The sequence below is a fragment of the Urocitellus parryii genome, chromosome 1 (genome assembly GCF_045843805.1).
Source record: "Urocitellus parryii isolate mUroPar1 chromosome 1, mUroPar1.hap1, whole genome shotgun sequence".
NCBI classification, from domain to species: Eukaryota; Metazoa; Chordata; class Mammalia; order Rodentia; family Sciuridae; genus Urocitellus; species Urocitellus parryii.
In genome coordinates, this window is record NC_135531.1 from 250887460 (window position 1) to 250907989 (window position 20530).

Below are 20530 nucleotides of genomic sequence, written 5' to 3' on the forward strand. Positions count from 1 at the left end.
GGGAGGCTAAGGCAGGAGGATTAAAAGTTCAAGGCTAGCCTCAGCAATTTAGAAAACTGTCTCAAAATAAAAAATAATCTGGGGATGTAGCTCAGTGGTTAAGTGCCCCTGGGTTCAATCCTTGGCACCAAAAAAAAAAAAAAAATGATTCTATTATATTTCTACGGGATTTATAATTATAACTCTATACTTCAACAACCCTGTGCACTAATAGGTACTGGCCAAAATCTTTCCTTCATTCAGGTTCATCTAATTTTTACTTATTACTATGTTATTGCACTATGGGAGGGGGGATGTTGAAAACTATACAATTAAAGTTCATTCATTCACTTTTTTTGATAGCACAATATATAATCATGAAACAGGTAAGAGATCAGCTTTATCACTACAGGAGAAAAAAGTCAATGATTATTATTTAGCATTCCCCTGGACCAGCAGAAGTTTCTTTAAGTATATCCAGAATATTAAATTACAAATTGCAGAAGGGAAAAAAAGGAAGAATGCCAAAGACTGAATACAATTACTTTTATTTCTGAGGAATATGAATATAAAATGTTTTTGAGCTAGGTGTAGGGTGCACACCTGTAATCCTGGCTGGTGAGGCAGGAGGATCAAAGCTAGCCTCAGTAATTTAGCGAGTATCTAAGCAACTCAGTGAGAACCTGTCTCTAAATAAAATATATTTAAAAGAGTTGGGAGGAGCTGGGGATGTGACTCAATGGGGAAGTACCCTTGGGTTCAATCCCTGGTACCAAAAAAGTATTTTGTTTCAAAGAAGTACAAAATAGCAAGATAACTGATATTTAACCTATATATACATAATAAAAATCACATTGATAATAAGCAGTTTCACACTCATCTCCAAATACTCTCAGAAATAAGAAATATTAAATATCACTATATTGCTAAATAAGATATACAAATAAGTACATAAACTACAAGTCATATATATGTAAAACTAGATATTGAAGTACCAGACTCCTGATAAACATGATAGAGCTTCAATTAAAACATTTTGGTTCTATTCATAACTGTTGTCCTTACCTCTGTACTCCAAGAAAGCCCAGGAGAGCAATATCTGGCTGCTTGTTTAGTCGCAGAACACATTCCCAGTAAATGTCTTCCTCTCGATCATTGTCCAAAGCATAAAGCATGAACAGAGGTGGGTAGAGGCGGGGGAGCAGCACAGGAAGCAGTAATCCAGAACTTGTTACAACGTAACTACACAATATTAGAACCAAATATAGAATCAAAGAGAGTTGCAGTTTCTAAAAGTCAAAAAGTATGAATGGAAAATTTTAAGGAAATTATAATGCTACTCTCCTCTTTATATACAGAATTGACAGAAGGAACTCATATGGCCCCAGAGCTTCATCTTGGTCCAATTAAGAATTCTATTCAATAACTCAAAATCTAACTGAAAATCCACTATGTTTATACTTTGAGGCTGCTTTCTTTGGGATTATTCTTGGTAAGTATTATTTGTGGTTGCTCGTTCCTGGGGTATGCTAATAGAACTAAAGACCTTAGGGGAACCTAAGGTCTTTAGTTCTATTAGAGATCTCCTAACCTAATCACGTCATTGTAAAAATGAAGAAACTGATCTAGGAATCTCTGGATAAGATCATCTAGCTCTCACACCCTGTCTTCACTATCTCACCCAACTGCATTTACCCTGGCTCTGGTGATTCAGATCTGGAATCCGGCTTTCCTGTGCAAAATGACTTCCTTTCTGACGGCAGAGGAGCAGAGAGAGGAATTGTGCTGCCCTCTTCTGGAAGTTCAGGAAATAAGAACCTAAGAAAGAATAATAAATATAACTGTACTCTGAGTGGCTGCAAAGAGTAAAAATACATTTCCATTAGTTAATCCATTTCAAGGCCTATAAAATCAAACTCTATCATCAAGTAAGTATTTTACTTCTTTGAGGTTCTTAACTGATGCTTCCTACAGAATAAAACAGAGTGCAGCTAGTGTCTGACATAATGGTGCACACCTATAATCCCAGCCGTTTAGGGAAGCCAAGGCAGGAGGATCACAGGTTCAAAGCCAGCCTCTGCAATTTAGCAAGGCCCTCAGCAACTTAATGAGACTTTGTCTCAAAATAAAAAACAAAAATGGCTGCAGATATAGCTCAGTGGTAAAGTACATCTGAATTAAATCTCTAGAACCAAAACAGTGCAGTTACTTAATAATATTTTAAAACTTTTATTTGCTGTGCTTTTATCCTGCTTAATTACTAAGAAATGAAAATTTATGATCTATACAAGGTATGTATTTCTTTTGGCAAAGCTTATCTGAGGTTATTATGTACTAACTTTGACCAGAAATCATTATCCTTAGAGTACATGCAAATACTAGTGGATATTACTTATCTGTTCAAAATTAAGGTAAATTTTGAAAGTGAAGATGCTGAAAGCTAATTTTCAAATGACCAAGAGACTAAATTATTGAGTTTGTTTTTTTCCCTAGGTTTTCTGGAGACTTTCCCCCTAGATTTATCTAACTTCTCGTATGCCTGTGGCCTCTACCATAAATAAGTTTATTGTCCTCTTTATTTTTATAGACTTAAATCTCCACCCTTCAAAAGTACCTGATAATTTCTATTTGTGTAGACTTTTATACCTTGCCTCTTCCTCTGCCCAAATTTTATAGTTGGGAAACTAATAAATGTCATGAAATTTATCTTTATTATTCACATCTACTTAATGTCATCTGAAACACTTCCAGCTCAGTGATTTTGGCGATGGGTTTGGAGGGTGGGATGGGGGTAGTTTACTGGAGCAATCCAGAGGTGCTCTACACTGAGCTACATCCCCAGCCCTTTCTACTTTTTGAGACGAGGTCTTGCTAAATTGACAAACCTGGCTTCAAACTTGTGGTTCTCCTGCCTTGTCCTCCTCAGCTGATGGGATTATAAGGCACATTCCATTATACCCGTTCCAACTCAGTTACCTTTTAAGTGGGACAGACTGTTCCCTCAAAACCTGAAACACTTTCTTACCTTGTTCAAAGTCTCTGTTCAAATATTACCTGACTAGTTAGGCTTCCCTGACCTTCTATTAACATAGCAGCATCTTATCTCTAGCCATCTCATTCCCTTCCTTATTTTTCTCTAAAGTGCTAATCACCCCAATATCCCATGTTTTTTATTTGCATAGAGCAGTTTATTTTTGTTTTGTTTTGATTTTTTTTTTCATGTTCACTGATAAATTCCCCCCAAAGCAGAGAATGGTCAGTAACATACAGAAATACTCAACAGATTATTTGTTGAAAAAATTAATATATATGATGCCATTGTCAACGGACAGGCATCATATATGTTAATAATAATCAGGCACAAAAATTTATGTCAAACCTCATCCATTTTGTGGTTAGGTTTTAGAAGCATGTTTAGAACTTAAATACAAATAAGAAGACAACTACATTTCATACCAACTAGAATTGGAAACAGACAAATATTTATTTTAACCTTCTGAAACACTTAATAAGCAAGAAAACATAAAAGGAAATAAGTAACAATGGCTAAGGTTCATACTTTTTTATTGTTTATAGAATAAACAAATTTTTTTGAAAAATCTTTTTTGACATACTGGGAGTTGAACCCAGGACTTTACATTTGTTAAGCAAGCACTCTACCACTGGGCTATATTCTCAGCCCTTTTCATTTTATTTTGAGACATGGTCTTGCTAAGTTGCCCAGGCTGGCTTTATTAAACTTGTGAGCTTTCCAAGCAGTGCCACTGTGCCCAACTCATTATTTAATCTATTTAAGGACCTATGGCATAAAATCATTTTTTTGATGAATAATTTCCAAGATAAATGGTAACATTTATTATTCTTCACAAAGTTGTAATGTCTAGATTTAGGGTGAAGATACCCAGGCATTAATATACATTACTACTCTCTAACTTTCAGACTTCAATGAACAGATCTTTTACCTCACCAGCTGGAAGATTCGCTTAAGATAGGACTTAATCTCCTTTACAGCCTCCTGCAATAATCGGCGGTTGGCTCCCACGCCCACATATGTCATTCTATATACTGCAACCAGCGTCTCCACAAGCCTGCCCAGAGGGTGCAGAGGAGTGTCACAGGCCTGAGCAGGAAAAGAACCAAAGAAGTCAGTCAACACACATTAATAACAAGATCAATCAATAAGAAGCAATTCATAAAGAGTAAATAATAAGCAATTTCATAAACAGCAAACAATTTTCAAAATGTCAGGAGTCATTTTTTAGATCAGGAAAATTCAAATACTTTAACTTTTCTGAAAGTATTAAGTCTATCCAAATTATACAGAGCTGGAGTTTCTAATCTTTTCTCTTCTTTTTTAAATGATAGATACTAACTGCACACCTGTGTAGGGAACAGTATGCTTTTGTGGGGTATGTTTACACACTGCATATTGATAAACTGAGGATACTGAGGTTATCCATCATCTCCAACATTTATCATTTCTTTGTGATGAGAACAATCAAAATCCTCTCTCCAGCTATTTGCAACTATTTGATACAATCCTGTTAAGCATATTTGCCCTCTGTGTAACAGAACACTATCCCTTACTCATCCACAATGAAAAAAACTAAGTCATAAAAAAGTACAAAATTCTGTTATTTGTAGCAATATGAATGAACTTGAAGATCACAATATTTAGAGAAATAAGCTAGCTGGGGGTACACGCCTATAATCCCAGCAACTCAGAAGCTGAGGAGGAAGGTTGCAAGTTCAAAGCCAGCCTCAGCAACTTATCGAGGTCCTGTCTCAAAGCAGAAAATAAAAGAGGGCTGGGGATATGACTCGGTGATTAAGTACCCCTGGATTAAATCCCTAGTACCCCCACCCCAATAAAGACAAATACCACATGTTCTCACTCATATGTGAAACCCAAATGTGTTGAAGTCACAGAACTAGGGAGTAGAAAAATGGCGATTAGAGTTCCTAATCTTCTTAATCAAAGAATGCTTTTAACATCTTTAATATGTATTTCCTTCCTGCACCCCCTACCAATGCTTATCAAACTTTGAACTCTAGCTGATCTTACAGGATTGAGAAAGAAGTAGAGTATTTTAGAGGGTGAAGACAGTGTACTTTATATATGATCTCTAGTTTGCTAATGTTAGTAACAAAAAGCCACTTTAAATTCTTGTCTTAAGTTTTCAAGAACTATCTCAAATACCTTACAAAACTCAAAAAGTCTTATCCTAATAATGGGATAATCTTCATGTAGAAATGTGATCTTAGTACTCAAGAGAATTTGCAAAAGAAATACTCAGAAAGTAAAACCAGTATTAGGTTAATATTTGCATAATGTTATTGTAGTTTCATTATTAATTCACAAAACCAATGTAATTCAAACTCCAGTTTACCTTTATTAAGTACTTCTTAATGTCATCATATTTCTCCACAGAGAAGGCACCAACATGCTGTGGAATGAATTCCAAACTTTCTAGTGTCTGAGTTTGTGAACGACTTAGTATTTCTGGACTGTAAAAAGGGAAAGGAAAGCCATTATGTATTTCACATTAAGAAAGCAAATAAGTGTAAATGTACACACGAAACATAGTTATGAACCAAGAATGAAGTAGAACATCAAGCAAAGTATTGGGCCCAGATAAGTTCAAAAATGGTAAACAACCTGCCATTAGGTACCCTGTTAACATAGCACTCATTCAAATGGCATTTAAGATTACTTCATATCAACTACAATAAATTAATGATTTTGCTCCAATCTAAAACATGGTGTTGAGAAATCTGTGACATTAGTTTGAAAAGAAAACTGGTCATAGACCTGGTTACTGATAAGAGGAAAATGGAATAAAAACAGGGGAGGAGCTGAGGGAAAAGGAAAATAAATCAAAGGGCAAAGAAAGAAATGAAAATGAGCTCAAGAAGCAAGCTGATGAGAGCATTCCAACAGCTGGCAAGGGAAGCACCTAATGGGTAAAGAGATGTTTTGGATGGAAAGGCTAATGACAAATCACATGCTAGCAACCAAGAGAAACTTTTGGCAAAGGCACTCTATTGTTATAATACAACTAGTTGGAAACTGGAAACAGCACATAATCATTATTATATTACTTAAGATAAATAAGATCTTCGTGGTTGCAATGTGGCTTTATGTACAAGTCCGTTCATTCTCAATTCTCAGGAATACCCATTGGCAGTTAAGCAAGGTTAGCTGGAGGGCTATCAGCTAAGGTCTACACCAACAGCTATACAATGAAAACTGATCATTTGCATCACACACAAGGGCCAGTCCATGATTATAGTCAATTCTGGAAGTTCGAATTTCTTCCACCAACAGAATAGAAGGTAATAATCATGAACTACATTAATGAAACATTATAATCAATACCTCTTTATCCCAAATATTTTATAAAAAAGACTTTCATACATTTAATTTCTTAAAAATAAAATACACAGAAAAACAGCAAGAAAAAAGATAATATAGTTTATTTTAAATCCTAATCAAAAATGGAATTGAATACCTTTTGGGACTCAGTATATACTTTTTGGGTATTGAATTAGACAGAAGCTAGATTAACCTCTCTAGGCTAGAATAACAATTATTACTTGTTAGACTTTATTGTGAGATATTTAAACTTCCTGAAAATTTTTTCAACCTCTGGAATTTAATTTCTATGTAATTATATTGAGTTCGGTATCTCAGTTATTTGAAAATTGATAATTTATTTAGAGAATTAAGTAACGTTTAGGAAACCACAATATTTGATTACTCAGAACAAACATTTATATTCTGAATAAATGGACAATTGATGAATTTTCTTTCCTCAATTCCTGAGTATTAGAAAGCAACTGATACATGTAAATGAAAGTTGGCATAAATCTAACAATAAAGGAATAGCTCAAATAACTTCTTAGAATTACACAAGTAGTTTAGTAAAGGTTTTGCTATGGGGATTAGTAAATTCTTTAGGTCCAAATGCTAAACAATCCTTATGGGAGTTATTAGCTAAATTTTAAAAATAAGGAAATAAAAAAGGCAGTTGGAAAAAATGCAGGAGAAAAACAAGAAAAGGGAGAAAGATTTTAAAGTTCATCTGTAACTTTCCTTTTAGCACAAAAAAGTTGTGCCATTTCTTTCTGGCCTCCAAGTTTTCTGACAGAATCAATATGCAGTCGTTTGAGCTGCTATTTCCTTATGTATGATAAAACACTTTTCTCTAGTTGCTTTCAAGATGTTATTCTTTGATTCTGAGTCCATATGGCAAATGATTTTGGTTACTGTATTTTTCAACTCTGCAACTTCTATTTGGTTCTTAATTACATTTTTATAATTTCTTTGCTGACTTTTTCAGTTCTAATATTTATTTCAAGGATTTTGTGATTGTTCACTTCAGAATTTTTATAACAGCCACTTCAAAGTTCTTTTAGGCACCAAAAAAAATTAAAAATAAATAAGCAAATAAAGTTCTTGTCAGGCAACTCTAACATCTACATCATTTCATTGTTGGTGTCTGTTGACTGTCTCCCCTAATGAGTTGAGGTTTTCATGTTTACTCCGGATCTTGTTTATATACTATGGAGAATACTGACATGAATAAAATAGTTATCTTTTTGCCTGCATTGTTATCTTTAGAATAACTTGTTTGTAAGGCTGGCCCTTGGCTGGAGCCTAGGAACTCAGCTTGTTAAAAGTTCTCTGTACTGATAAGGGTATATGCTGTCCACAGATGTATTAACAATGTGATTTATGGTGAACATCTGCTTTCCGTCTGTGACTGTGGAAGTTTGGTAGGTGCCAGGTGTAGGGTACCAATGTGCTTCCCTGGGCCGGAACATTGTACATATGTAACTGCATTTTAACTGCTGGGAAAAGTGTGTGCTTTGGTGTGACCACTCACAGAAAGGAGAACGTGGGAAGTTCACATGTGGAATTCTCTACATTCTACCTCCTTCTTCCCTTCTCATGGAGCTATGTACCCATGTTGCCTTAATCTTACTTGTGAGTGTGATTATATTTTGAGTCTTGTGAATTAGTGAAAGTGTAGATAATCTTGGGAATCTCTAAAACAACCAACATTTTAGCCTCTGTAATCCTATTTAGGTCTGAACTGTGAATGTAGCATTTAATAGTCAGTCTGGAACTGACCTATTAGCTCAGTTCTCAAAGTCTTTGATAAATTAATTAAAACCAAACTGATGTGGATGCAGGTCTGAGGGGACCCCAGGAGTTCATGAACAACTTTATGGGGTTGTTTCCAGAGCTTTTCTCTCTCCTTTACCTCCCTGGCATTTTCAGGTTCTCAGGACTTCCTGTTTAAGTACTCCAGCCAGAAAATGCCAACTTCCATGAATGTGCCATATCTAGGACTGAATGATGGGAGAACAGAGTCCCCCGTCCACCCAAAATGGGGTTTAACCTTGCCTCTTGGACCTGATAATCCATCAATAGAGGAAAAAGATTCCATTCCTTTGGAGTTATGCTTCCTGTTCATGGCTGCTCTAGCCACTGCCATTGTTACCTTTGTTAGAGACTACAGCAGGAGAGACTGGGGAAAAGGAAGGGGAAGAGAACCAGGTGCACAGGCTCTGTTCTGAGTTTTAGGAGTCCTTATCTCACTCCTTGAGTCAGAAGCAGAGGACATTTTCTAGATCTCTTGTCTGTCTGCTTACTTTAGGTTTCAGGTTGCACTGAGTTCAAGCTGAGAAACACTGTACTAACTCGCTACTAACCACTGGTTTGGTGGCACTTTGAATTTAGGAGTTCTTCACTTCATTGTTGATATTTACTTTTCAGAATTTTCAAATAGCTATCAAGTATTCTGTTCAGGTTTTATTTGAGTTTAATAGAAGATAAGGGAGGTATGCTTTAATCCATCTTACACAGAAGGAATACATGATTAACTTTTAAATGAAATTGTAGTTTGTAGTTGAATGTACAGAGCCTTGACTAGTTCTAAGTTACATCTTCCTAATGCTATGTCCTGTGCTGGGTAGGCAAGCACTCACCTGTCTCTGTGCTGGCGCCGATTGGTGGTCAAGGCCACAGCAATGTTGTCCCAGGCTTTCCAAACATCCCCTTGGCCTGGGCTCTCACAGCCCAGCTGATGCCAACATTCATCAAATACTGCTCTCCACTTTTCGTCAGCAGCCACTGCCAGGTTTCCTAGCTTCCTGCTAATAAATCCATAGCAACCCATTATCACTTCTTTTGTACAGTATCATTCTGAAGAATAAAAACTTTCTAATATACAATTGAGAACAGTTCTGTGACTAAAACTGTTTAGTTCTACTTTAAAAACACTGAATGAAAATTTAGAAGGGATGCTTTTTACCTAATTAATGTTTATTAAATATTAAAAGTTTATGGATTTTTTAAGCTTAAACCACATCAGAATTGACTTGTCTGCCTCCTTCATTTCTACAGAATTTATTTTATAACATTGATTCATGTTAAAACAAGGGCTTCCTGAACTTAGCACAGTCAATGATGAGAATTGTGAAATATATCACACAGAGGGTTTAAAAAATACCCTAAAAATAAGCATACTACAGAAGACACATCCAGCTCCCATTGGAATAAAGAATCTGAGATACTACCAAAAAATAAAAAGCAAAGCTAATAAAAGAAAGGCATAGGGAAAAACCTTGGAAGAAAAAACAGATTTAGATTTTGACTTTTTAACTCATATGCAGATGGTACTAGTCCACATGGGGTGGGCATATATCTATCTGTCTACTGATCTTTACTTTTCAAATTAAAGTTGTGAAGGGATTTTATTTAAGAATGTTCTTTTAGTCAGTTGGACACCTGCAACATTAACAGTTGGATTACTCTTATCCCTAGTAACTTTTATTTTAAACATCTATTACTAAGACTTAAAATTTAAGCCAAGACTATAGATTTAGCTATCTATACAGTGTCAGTTCACAATTTAGGAGTTTCATGGTTTTACAATGATGACTTTAAAAACTTGATTTTTCTTTTAAAATATTAACCAGCTTTGATGAAAGCAAAACAACTCAAACATTCAATAATTAATCCAGAATTAACGTCAGTTACTCACAAAACTTTGGGTTTGTCTTTGTCATTCTCATATAGACTAGGTTTAAAGTAGGTTCCAGTGATTTTTATCCCAGATCCCCATTCTCCACTAAAGTATCCTTCAATATAATCTCCATTTGGCATGGTGAGTGTTCCCTAGGTAAAGTTAGAGGGAAAAAAATGTGGACTTAGAGGAATTAATTTCAATTTTTAAAATTAAGAGCCCAAACCACTAAATTGTTAACAATTTTCTTTTTAATTTGATTTTACCAGTCTCCAACTCTTTGATAAACAACAACTACAACAACAAAATGTATATATGTGCAAGTCCAAAAAATGTACGAAAATAATCCATGGGTGAAAGAAAAAAAATCCACAGGAACAGTTGGAAAACATTTTTAGATGTATGAACATCTAAACCCTATTAAAATTTATGGAATCAGGCTAAAGCAGTGCTTAGGAGGAAATTTACAGCTGTTAATACCTGTCTAGGAAAATTAGTAAATCTCAAATCAGTAATATGAAATTCTACCTTATAAAACTAGAACAAGGGGAACAAACAAAAGCCAAAGCAAGAAGCTGAAAGGAATAAAGACTAGAGCAGAAATCAATGAAACAGAAGACCCCCCCCCCCAAAAAAAATCAATGAAACCAAAAGCTGTTTCTTTGAAAAGGTACAATATTAACAAATATTTAATTAGACTAATTGGGAAAAGAGAAGACATAAATTTACAAAATAAAGAATGATACAGGGATATTATTAGCATTTTTACAGAAATGTAAAAGGTTAGAAGGCTATGGTTTTAGTATGTGTCCCCTCCAAAATTCATGTTGAAGCTTAATTCTCACTAAGGTGGAATTAAGAGGTATAGAGAGGTCTTTTGGGGAAGTGAAGAGGTCATGAGGGTTCTGACCTCACAAATAGATTAATGCCTTATAAAAGGGATAGAGGGAAGTAGTTTACAACCTTTTGCCCTTCTGCCTTCCACCATGTGTCTGCACCTTCTACCATGAAGGGTGTAGCAGGAAGGCCCTCACCAGGCACCAATGCTGGTGCCTTGATCTTGGACTTCCCAGCCTCCAGATTTGTCAGGAAATAAGCTTCTCAATCTATGGTATTTTGTCAAAGCACCACAAATGAACTAAAACAGAGAATACTAAGAAAACAACTTTATGATAACAAATTAGATAACTTAGAGGAAAAAGAAAAATTCCTAGGAAGACACAGATGACTAAAACTCAATCAAGAAGAAATGGACTATCTAAATAGACCTAAAATAAGAAAAAAAATCTTCTTATAAAGTAATGCTCAGGTCCAGGTGACTTTTCTGGTGAACTCTTCCAAACACTCAAAAGAAGAAATAATACCAGGGCATCATGAACTCAGGAAACAAGAGAGAAACTTCTCAACTTGTATCAAAGAGACTGGAAGTATAATAGAATGCTTGCCTAATAGAATGTATCATGAGGCCCTGGGTTCAATCACTAGTGTAGATCTGGAGGGACAGGAAATGGAATGGGTCGGGGGGCACAAGAGAAAAGAAAACTACAAACTATTACCTTTCAGAAATATAGATGCAAAAATCCTCCATAAAATATGAAATGGCTTATGCTTTACAGTCCCAATACTCAGGGGGCTAAGGCAAGACAACCACTTGAGCCCAAGAATTTGAGATCAGCTTAGGTAACATAACAAGAACCTATTTTTTAAAAAAATCCAGCAATATATAAAAGCATTATATACCCACGACCAAGTATAATTTACCCCAGAAAAGCAAAGTTGGTTTCACATCAGAAAAGCAACAAATATAATACTGATAGAATGATAGACAAAAACTATATGTTCATCTCAATAGATGCAGAAAACCTTCTTTAACAAAAATGCTTTTTGCCTAAAACAAGGAACAATGTAAAGATGTTCACTCTTCATGACTGCTTTTTCTATTTCTATGAGGAATGTCATTGGGATTGGAATTGCATTAAATCAGTATAGTGCTTTTAGTAGTATGGTCATTTTGATAATATTAATTCTGCCTATCCAGGAGCAAGGTAGATCTTTCCATTTTCTAAGGTCTTCTTTGATTTCTTTCTTTAGGGTTCTGTACTTTTCATTAGCTCTTTCACCTCTTTCATTAAGTTGATTCCCAAGTATTTTATTTTATTTTTTTGAGGCTATTGTAAATGGGGTAGTTTTCCTCGTTTCCCTTTCTGAGGATTCATTACTGATATACAGATATGCCTTTGATTTATGGGTGTTGATCCTGCTATTTTGCTGAATCCATTTACTAGTTCTAGAAGTTTTCTGGTGGAATTTTTTGGGTCTTCTAGATATAGAATCATATTATCAGCAAATAGTGCCAATGTGAGTTCTTATTTTCCTATGTGTATACCTTTAATTTCTTTCATTTAATTGCTCTGGCCAGTGTCTCAAGAACTATGTTAAGTAGGAGTGGTGAAAGAGGGCATCCCTGTCTTGTTCCAGTTTTTAGAGGGAATACCTTAAATTTTTTTCCACTTAGAATAATGTTGGCCTGGGGCTAAGCATAGATAACCTTTATGATATTGAGATATGTTCTTGTTATCCCTAATTTTTCAAGTGTTTTGAACATGAAGAGGTGCTGTTTTTTGTCAAATGCTTTTTCTGCATCTATGGAGATGATCATATGATTCTTGAAGTCTATTGATGTGATGAATTACATTTATTGATTTCTGTATGTTGAACCAACCTTGTATCCCTGGGATGAATTCCACTTGATTGCAAATCAAAACTACTCTAAGATTTCATCTCACTCCAGTCAGAATGGCAGCTATTATGAATACAAACAACAATAAGTGTTGGTGAGGATGTGGGGAAAAAGGTATACTCATGCACTGCTGGTGGGACTGAAAATTGGTGCAGCCAATATATGGAAAGCAGTATGGAGATTTCTTGGAAAACTGGAAATGGAACCACCATTTGACCCAGTCTATACCCAAAGGACTTAAAAACGGCATACTACAGGGACACAGCCACATCAATGTTTATAGCAGCATAATTCACAATAGCTGAACTGTAGAACCAACCTAGATGCTCTTCAATAGATGAATGGATAAAAAAAATGTGGCATATATACAAAATGAAATATTATTCAGCAACAAAAGAGAATAAAACAATGGCATTTGCAGGTAAATGGATGAAATTAGAGAAGATAATGCTAAGTGAAGTTAGCCAATCCCAAAAAAACAAATGCCGAATGTTTTCTTTGATATAAGGAGGCTGATTCATAGTGGGATAGGGAGAGGAAGCATGAATAGATGAACTCTAGATAGGGCAGAGGATTTGGAGGGGAAGGGAGGGAAGATGGGATTATAAATGGTGGTGGGGTGTGATGGATATTATTATCCAATGTACATATATGAAGACACAAATTGGTGTGAATATACTTTGTACACAACCAGAGATATGAAAAATTGTGCTCTATATGTATAATATGAATTGTAATGCATTCTGCTGTCATATATAAATTTTAAAAATTAATTTTAAAAAATGTTCACTTTATCACATCTATTTTCACTTTATCACATCCATTCAACATTTTACTGGGGATTCAAGACAGTGTAAAAGAAGAACCCAAACTGTCTTTATTTGTAGATGACATGATTCTGTATACAAGAAATCCTAATAAGTCTACAAAAACAAGCATGAGAACTAATAATAAATGAGCAAGGTTTCAGGATATAAGAACAAAATACAATATCAACTATATTTTTATATTATAGCAATGAACAATCTAAAAATAAAATTAAGAAAACAATTCTCTTTACAATAGCATTATACCTAGGAGGAAATTTAGCCACAGAAACACAAGACATGTACGCTGAAAACTACACACTGCTGAGAGAAATTAAAAACCTATGTAAACTGTGAGATGTTCAACATTTACAGGTTGAAAGATTTCAAAAATTATTAATATATCAATTCTCCCCAAAACTGATCAGCAAAAACTGATTCAACAGATCACTATCAAAATCTCAACAGGATTTACTCCAGAGTTTGACAAGCCAACCCTAAAATTTATACAGAAAGACAAAAGATCCAGAGTAACCAAAGAAACCTTGAAAAAGAACAAGATTGAATGATTTACACTTCCTAATTTTAAACCTACTGGAAAGCTGTAGTAATCAAGATAATGCAATATTAACACAAAAAGAGACATATTAATCAGTGTAATATAATTGAGAGTTCAGAAATAAACAATTTTATGATCAATTAATTCTAACAAAGGTATCAAGAAGATTCAGCAGGAAAAGGTGTTGGGCAATTAGCCATCCACAAACAAAAAGAGGAACTTAGACTTATATCACCCACAAAAATTACCACAAAGTAAACCACAGGCCTAAATGGAAGAAGTTAAAAAACTATAAATCTGTTGTTTATTTATTTTTACAGTACTGGGATTGAACCCAGGATCTCAAATATACATTGGCTGGTGGGAATATAAAATAGTGTAGTCGGTTTGGAAAACATTTTTGCAGTTTCTTAATATGTTAAACATCATTTACCATATAACCCAGCAATTGCAAATATGTACACACAAGAAATTATATTTGAATGCTTATAGTAGCACTATTTGCAACAGTCTAGAGTTAGAAATATCCCAGTTTCCATCAAACTAGCAAAAGGATAATATGTGATTTTGGAATACCATTATTCAGCAATAAAAAGGAATAAAGTACAACACATGCTGCAATATGGAAATACTATGGTAACTGTCAAAAATACTACGGTAAGTTACAAAAAAAAAAAAGAAGAAACCACATGCATGATTCAATTTATAAGAAAAGTTCAGAAAAAGCAACTCTATAGCATAAGAAAGTCCACTTTCATTGCTTGGTCCTGGAGGTAGAAAAGGGAGTGACTATGAGTGGCAGGAGGGATCTTTTCAGATGACAGATGTGTTCTAAAACTAGGATGCGGTGATGACTATATAACTATTTTCTTCAAATAGGTGTTATGTATACTTAAAAGCAGTGAATCTTATGGTATATAAATTGGTTTCATTAAAGTCAAGAAAAATTGGCAAAAAAATGTATTAGGGAGACAAATAAAAAAGTTCCAACCTTTCCACTAAGAGTCCAGTCATCAGAAAATTCTCCTTCGTAGATAGTATCATCTTCAGAAAGTAAAACCCCATTTCCCTATGTGAAGAAATGAAACAAAATCACAACACACAAAAGGTGAGTCCTGAGAGTATGTTCAGCCATGCCCAAAACTTAACATAATCTTAAAGACAGGAGAATAGCACCAAGAAGGTAGAATACTATTAAAAAGATGATTTAAGAGTCAGTGTGAACACTCCACTCACCATCATTTTATTAAGGTGGAAGTTGCCTTCATAGTACAATCCAAACTGGGTAACGACCACACCATTCCCTTGACACACATCATCCTGCCACATTCCCATGTACTTTTCTCCCCTGCATAGAAATAAGGGGAAAAAAAATCACCAATAATAAGGATAAATCAGATTTTAAAAATTAAAACAAAAGAGATTCCAAACATCACCTCTAGGTTGGTATCAGTTCCATTTTTCTAGTTAAAGTGGTTACCTAACCCCTCAAACATGGGACAATGTGATTAACAAAAGACATCTTATTCCAAGTAATGTTCTCTCAGGAATTTAACATTGTGGCCTACTTGATACAGATCTGTATATACTTTATAGATTTCCTAGATACCTTTAATCACACAGCTTATAATAACAGCAATTTTTAAAATCCCACATTATGGAAGCTATGACAAAAGACATCTTATTCCAAGTAATGTTCTCTCAGGAATTTAACATTGTGGCCTACTTGATACAGATCTGTATATACTTTATAGATTTCCTAGATACCTTTAATCACACAGCTTATAATAACAGCAATTTTTAAAATCCCACATTATGGAAGCTATGGCAAATAATAACATGGGTGGGATTAGTATACACTAAGTCCAAAGTAAATTAAGCCAAATCAAATATGGAGGCAAAAGGATTATATTCCTCCCCAAGGTTTAGTTAACTGAATTTTATTAGGCTTGATTTCTGGTAGGTAGGCACAATAACAAGTTTCCAACTTAACAGGAAGCCCTAAGAAGAAAGTTGTTTAGATACCATTCTATCCTTTCTTTGGGGTAAGGGAGGTACTGAGCATTGAACTCATGGATGCTTTATCCTCAGTCCTTTTACATTTTTTGAGACAGGGTATTGCAAAGTTGCTGTGGGTCTCCCTAAAGTGCTGAGGCTGGCCTTGAATTTGTGATCCTCCTCCTGCCTCAACCTTCTGAGCTGCTGGAATTGCAGGTGTGCATAACCTTGCCCAGCTCCAGACTATTCTCTTTAACTTCTAAGAGTTATCCATTGGTTCTCTCCTATCTTTTGTTCGTATTTCTATTGACTACATTAGAAATTTTTCCCTAGTCTGGTGTGGTGGTGTACACCTGTAATCCCAGCAACTCAGGCAGCTGAGGCAAGAGGATCACAAGTTCAAAGTTAGCCTCAGCAATTCAGTGAGGCCCTGTCTCCAACTAAAAATAAAAAGGGCTGGGGGCAGGGGTGGCTTTGTGGTTAAGCACCTCTGGGTTCAATCCTGGTACTAAATTTAAAAAAAGAAAAAAGTTTTTCTTTGTATAATAAGATGTGGTAGCTTCTTTTAGACAGTGAAATTCTTGTGTGAAGCTTTAGGGAAAACAGCACAAACATAAATTTTTAGTTATTATGATTTCATAAAGAAGTAATCTATTGTCTAACCCACAAGAAAATGGAAAAGAAGCCTGGTGTGGTGGTGCACGCCATAATCAAAGCCAGCCTCAGCCACTTAGTGAGGCCCTAAACAACTCAGTGAGACCTTGTCTCTAAATAAAAGACAAAAAAAAGGGGGGGTGCTGGGGATGAGGCTCAGTGATTGAGTGCCCCTGGGTTCAATCCCAGGTTAAAAAAAAAAAGAAAAGAAAAAAAAAAGGAGAAGAAAAGGAAAATGGAAAAGATGATGGCTGTCACCTCTGCTTCCTTATGAAAATTTTATTAATGTTGTTCAATGAAGATGCTCAGCCTTCATATAACTTTCACTATTTTCGGAGAAGTAAAAGAACCCTATCCTGTCACACACTACACTTTTGAGATTAAAAGCAGAATAACGTACCTAGTGATATCATCAAAGACACCATATCCTGCTTTCTTATCCATTACCCACTGGCCAATGAACATACTGGGAGAAGAAGAAGTCAGTTTTCCGCTTCGAAGGAGACCATGACCATGACGCATGTTATCTTGAAAGCAGCCTTCAAACACTTCACCAGAGGCATAACTATGGTTGGAAAGAATGGATAAAGATCACACACACATTGAATTCTGATGTTTATCTTAGTCTAAAAACTCCAAAACTATACTTTATCTCAGTGGTAACTATAACTATATACTTGTTTATATAATCATTTTTCAATCAAAAACTCATTTTTCAATGATTGAGCCTAAGAAGTTAAAGACATCATGGGTGGTTATCTTGCATTAATAACATGGAGAAAATTATATTAGTTCTTTATGAGAAAATTAAATAATAAGTTGTCGATAAAGAGAGAAGAATATTAGAGTTGAGTAATAAAATTAAATTTGTAGACAAGATGTGGGAAATGTTATGGTTTATATGACATATACAATTTAGATAAGAATCAAAGTTAATAACTTAGAATTTCATCTTGTGATATATGAGGGGTTGCTCTTTATAGGAAGATTATACTTTTAGTCATTAAGAGTCATTAAATAGGTGCTGGGGCTCAGTGGTAGAGTGCTTGCCTAGCATGTATGAGGCACCAGGTTTGATCCTCAGCACCACATAAAAAAATATATTTGTTTTTTTTTTTAAAAAAGAGTCATCAAATAAAATTTACTCCTTAGAAGTTCTGACTACACAAACTTTAGATTTACATGGTTCTTTGAAAAAGCAATACCAGTCTAATAACCTTTCTAACATAATTACCTATAGACTCCTTGACCACACATTTTTCCTTCTTTCCAGTGGCCCACATAATGGTCTTCTTTGTTCAGAGCCTTGTTTGGAATTCTGTATTCTCCATACCTTCCAAGGAACATTTAAAAATACCAGAAGATACATTTATGATCTATTCATCTTTATTATGTATATGTCAGTAAGCATTTTAATGTGGACAGAGAAAAGATTTCCCTACAGGAAGAAAGGGGATGTTGGTTAAGTTGTATCTATTACTTAGATCAACTGGCAAGCCTTAGAAGGGACATCAAGCCTACAGTGTACTGACAGAATGGATGTTTTATTCCAAGGCCAGTGAAAAGCAAAGCCCTGTGCTCCAGGACTCTCTAACTAATAAGCTGTATCACCTTATGTAAGTCTGGGAATCCATCATCTCTCATTGGCATAATAAAGGGGGTAAAGCATATTATCTAAAGGCTCTTTCATTTTAGAAATCTATTAAAAAGAGATCAAAAGACATAAAAAAATTTGTATTATCACATATACACAATCATGTACTACACATATGAAAAAATTTATGCCAAGTTTATGAAAAAGGTGTTATAGAGTATCATTAGGATAATACATCACTTGCAAAATTTCCTTTTTTTAACGGACCCTTTATATTGAATACACCTTATGCCTCATATTTCACATATATTACTCCCATGTCTCCCAGCAACCAAATGCCAACAAGAGTCTAATGTCCATTTTATAAATCAAGGAAATCAAGGCATATAGCAATTAAATAATTTGACTAAATTCATAAATCTAGGTACTAGAACTGTTGGAGTTTGCATGGGAGTTTCCTTATCAGCACAGTCCCAAACGCTTGAGGCCTGTCTCTGAGGAGACATTGACATAGATAATTACAAATTACAATTCAAGATAAGCGGCTGTGGTGATAAAGGAGAGTGCAAAGTGCACTGGGGCTAGAGAAAGGAAAATCTCACAATGGCAGAGAGCAGGGCAGGGCAGAACTCCTCAAGATTGCCCTTTTGACAGACATATCACAAAAATTAAAGATGATTTAAAACTAAAAGGAAAATTGCTCTTGTTCTTTGTGTAAAGGGGGCACTACTGTCTGGACAACCTCACCATTGACATTCCCAAAGGAATGGGAGATAGCGGGAAAGCACAGACCCATTTTAATAGATGGAAGGCTATGTAACTGAGGCCACGTGACTATTAAGGTAAATCAGAGGCTACACCCCATATTCCCAGCTCCATTTATGGTCACACATCTGCAGTGTAAGTACTAATAAACTATAAGCATGTCTAAAAAACAAAACGAAAATCTATTGCATATTTGAAAAGCAACTCTGAACATAATATAACTTGTGATCAAACTCAAAATTTATTCTTATGCTTTAAACAATTTTCTTACCCATCTTCCAAGCCATTCCTGAATAAGCCAGAATACATTTTTCCATCAGGCCACTTCAAGATCCCCCTGGAAAGCATAAGCAAAGAATAATGCATATCAACTAATGTTTCAGGTACTTTTTCTATAATGTGACTTTAATTTCTCCTAATCGCAGGGACAAATCTTAAGCATTTTTACCTGCCATGAGGTTTCCCTGATAGCCACCGCCCATCATAAGTGGCATCCTTTAGGCGAGGATCCTTGTAGAATGTATATTTGGCACTGCGTGAAATGGGTGGTTCCTGCCTCTGAACACTGCTACCACTTCCATAAGGTGGAAGATCGGATGTGCCCCTCAAAGCGTGATCCACAGCTTGGCTTATGGCTCGTAGCCACTTAGTCTAGGAGTAGAAAGTGAATGTCAATAAGCTTAAGGCAACAAGTCATCAAACACCACTTTAATCACAGTTTTCTTTGTTGTAATTTTTCTGTCTCCTAATACTTTTCTAATTAGTTGAGTAGTACAACTTAGTTATATGGTTAAGATTATGTTACATTGAAAAAAAACCATTTTTTGGTTTAATAAAGAATTATATAACTATGGATTCTTAGTCAAACAAGAACAATTTTTATTTCCTCTTTACTACCAAAAGAGGCAGAAATAGCCAGGTCAAAGACAGAAAGAAAATACCATAATGGACTAACCTTTTCCTGGGGTGTTGATGAAATGAGAGTGAATTGTTCTTCAGGTGTAGTTATCTTTAGGCCATTCCTAAAATGTTTACAAGGATAAATACCAGTAGGTATGACAAACTGTCATTACAATATCAATCCTAAAATATGAAAAGCAGTCTATTTATTTCAGGAGGGGCAGAAGTCAATTAAATATAAATGCTAATGGCCTGATTTTGAATCCTACAGTAGGGGAAAGGATGCAGAGCTACTTTGCTCTGTGTTAACAATGGGGATGAGAGCAATGGAGATGCCCTTCTACTCTCTATCTTGATTTTTACAATAGGCCATTTTATTATCAACAGGCCACTTAACCATCAAATGTGTTAGGAACTCTGATTACTCAGCCTTCCAAGCCTTCCTGAGTGTCTTTTTTTTTTTTTTTAAACAAACAAACAAACAGAAAACATGTAAAG

At 35.1% G+C, this 20530-nt stretch overlaps 1 protein-coding gene across 2 annotated transcripts in view; it reads right to left on the reverse strand.

The window, feature by feature from the left end:
* Als2 (alsin Rho guanine nucleotide exchange factor ALS2) overlaps nt 1-20530 on the reverse strand; it is a 74096-nt gene that overhangs the window by 4514 nt on the left and 49052 nt on the right. The window contains exons 17-29 of one of the 2 annotated variants that reach the window (XM_026405327.2): nt 20088-20154; nt 19581-19783; nt 19404-19469; nt 18008-18106; nt 17174-17338; nt 15358-15469; nt 15113-15190; nt 10035-10168; nt 8977-9141; nt 5370-5487; nt 3942-4099; nt 1675-1797; nt 1045-1221 (exon numbers count right to left, since the gene is read on the reverse strand). In XM_026405327.2, the coding sequence (XP_026261112.2) occupies nt 1045-1221; nt 1675-1797; nt 3942-4099; nt 5370-5487; nt 8977-9141; nt 10035-10168; nt 15113-15190; nt 15358-15469; nt 17174-17338; nt 18008-18106; nt 19404-19469; nt 19581-19783; nt 20088-20154 (1665 nt within the window). Of the gene's footprint in view, nt 1-1044; nt 1222-1674; nt 1798-3941; nt 4100-5369; nt 5488-8976; nt 9145-10034; nt 10169-15112; nt 15191-15357; nt 15470-17173; nt 17339-18007; nt 18107-19403; nt 19470-19580; nt 19784-20087; nt 20155-20530 lie in introns of both variants that reach the window. The other variant, XM_026405326.2, reaches the window with a different exon arrangement.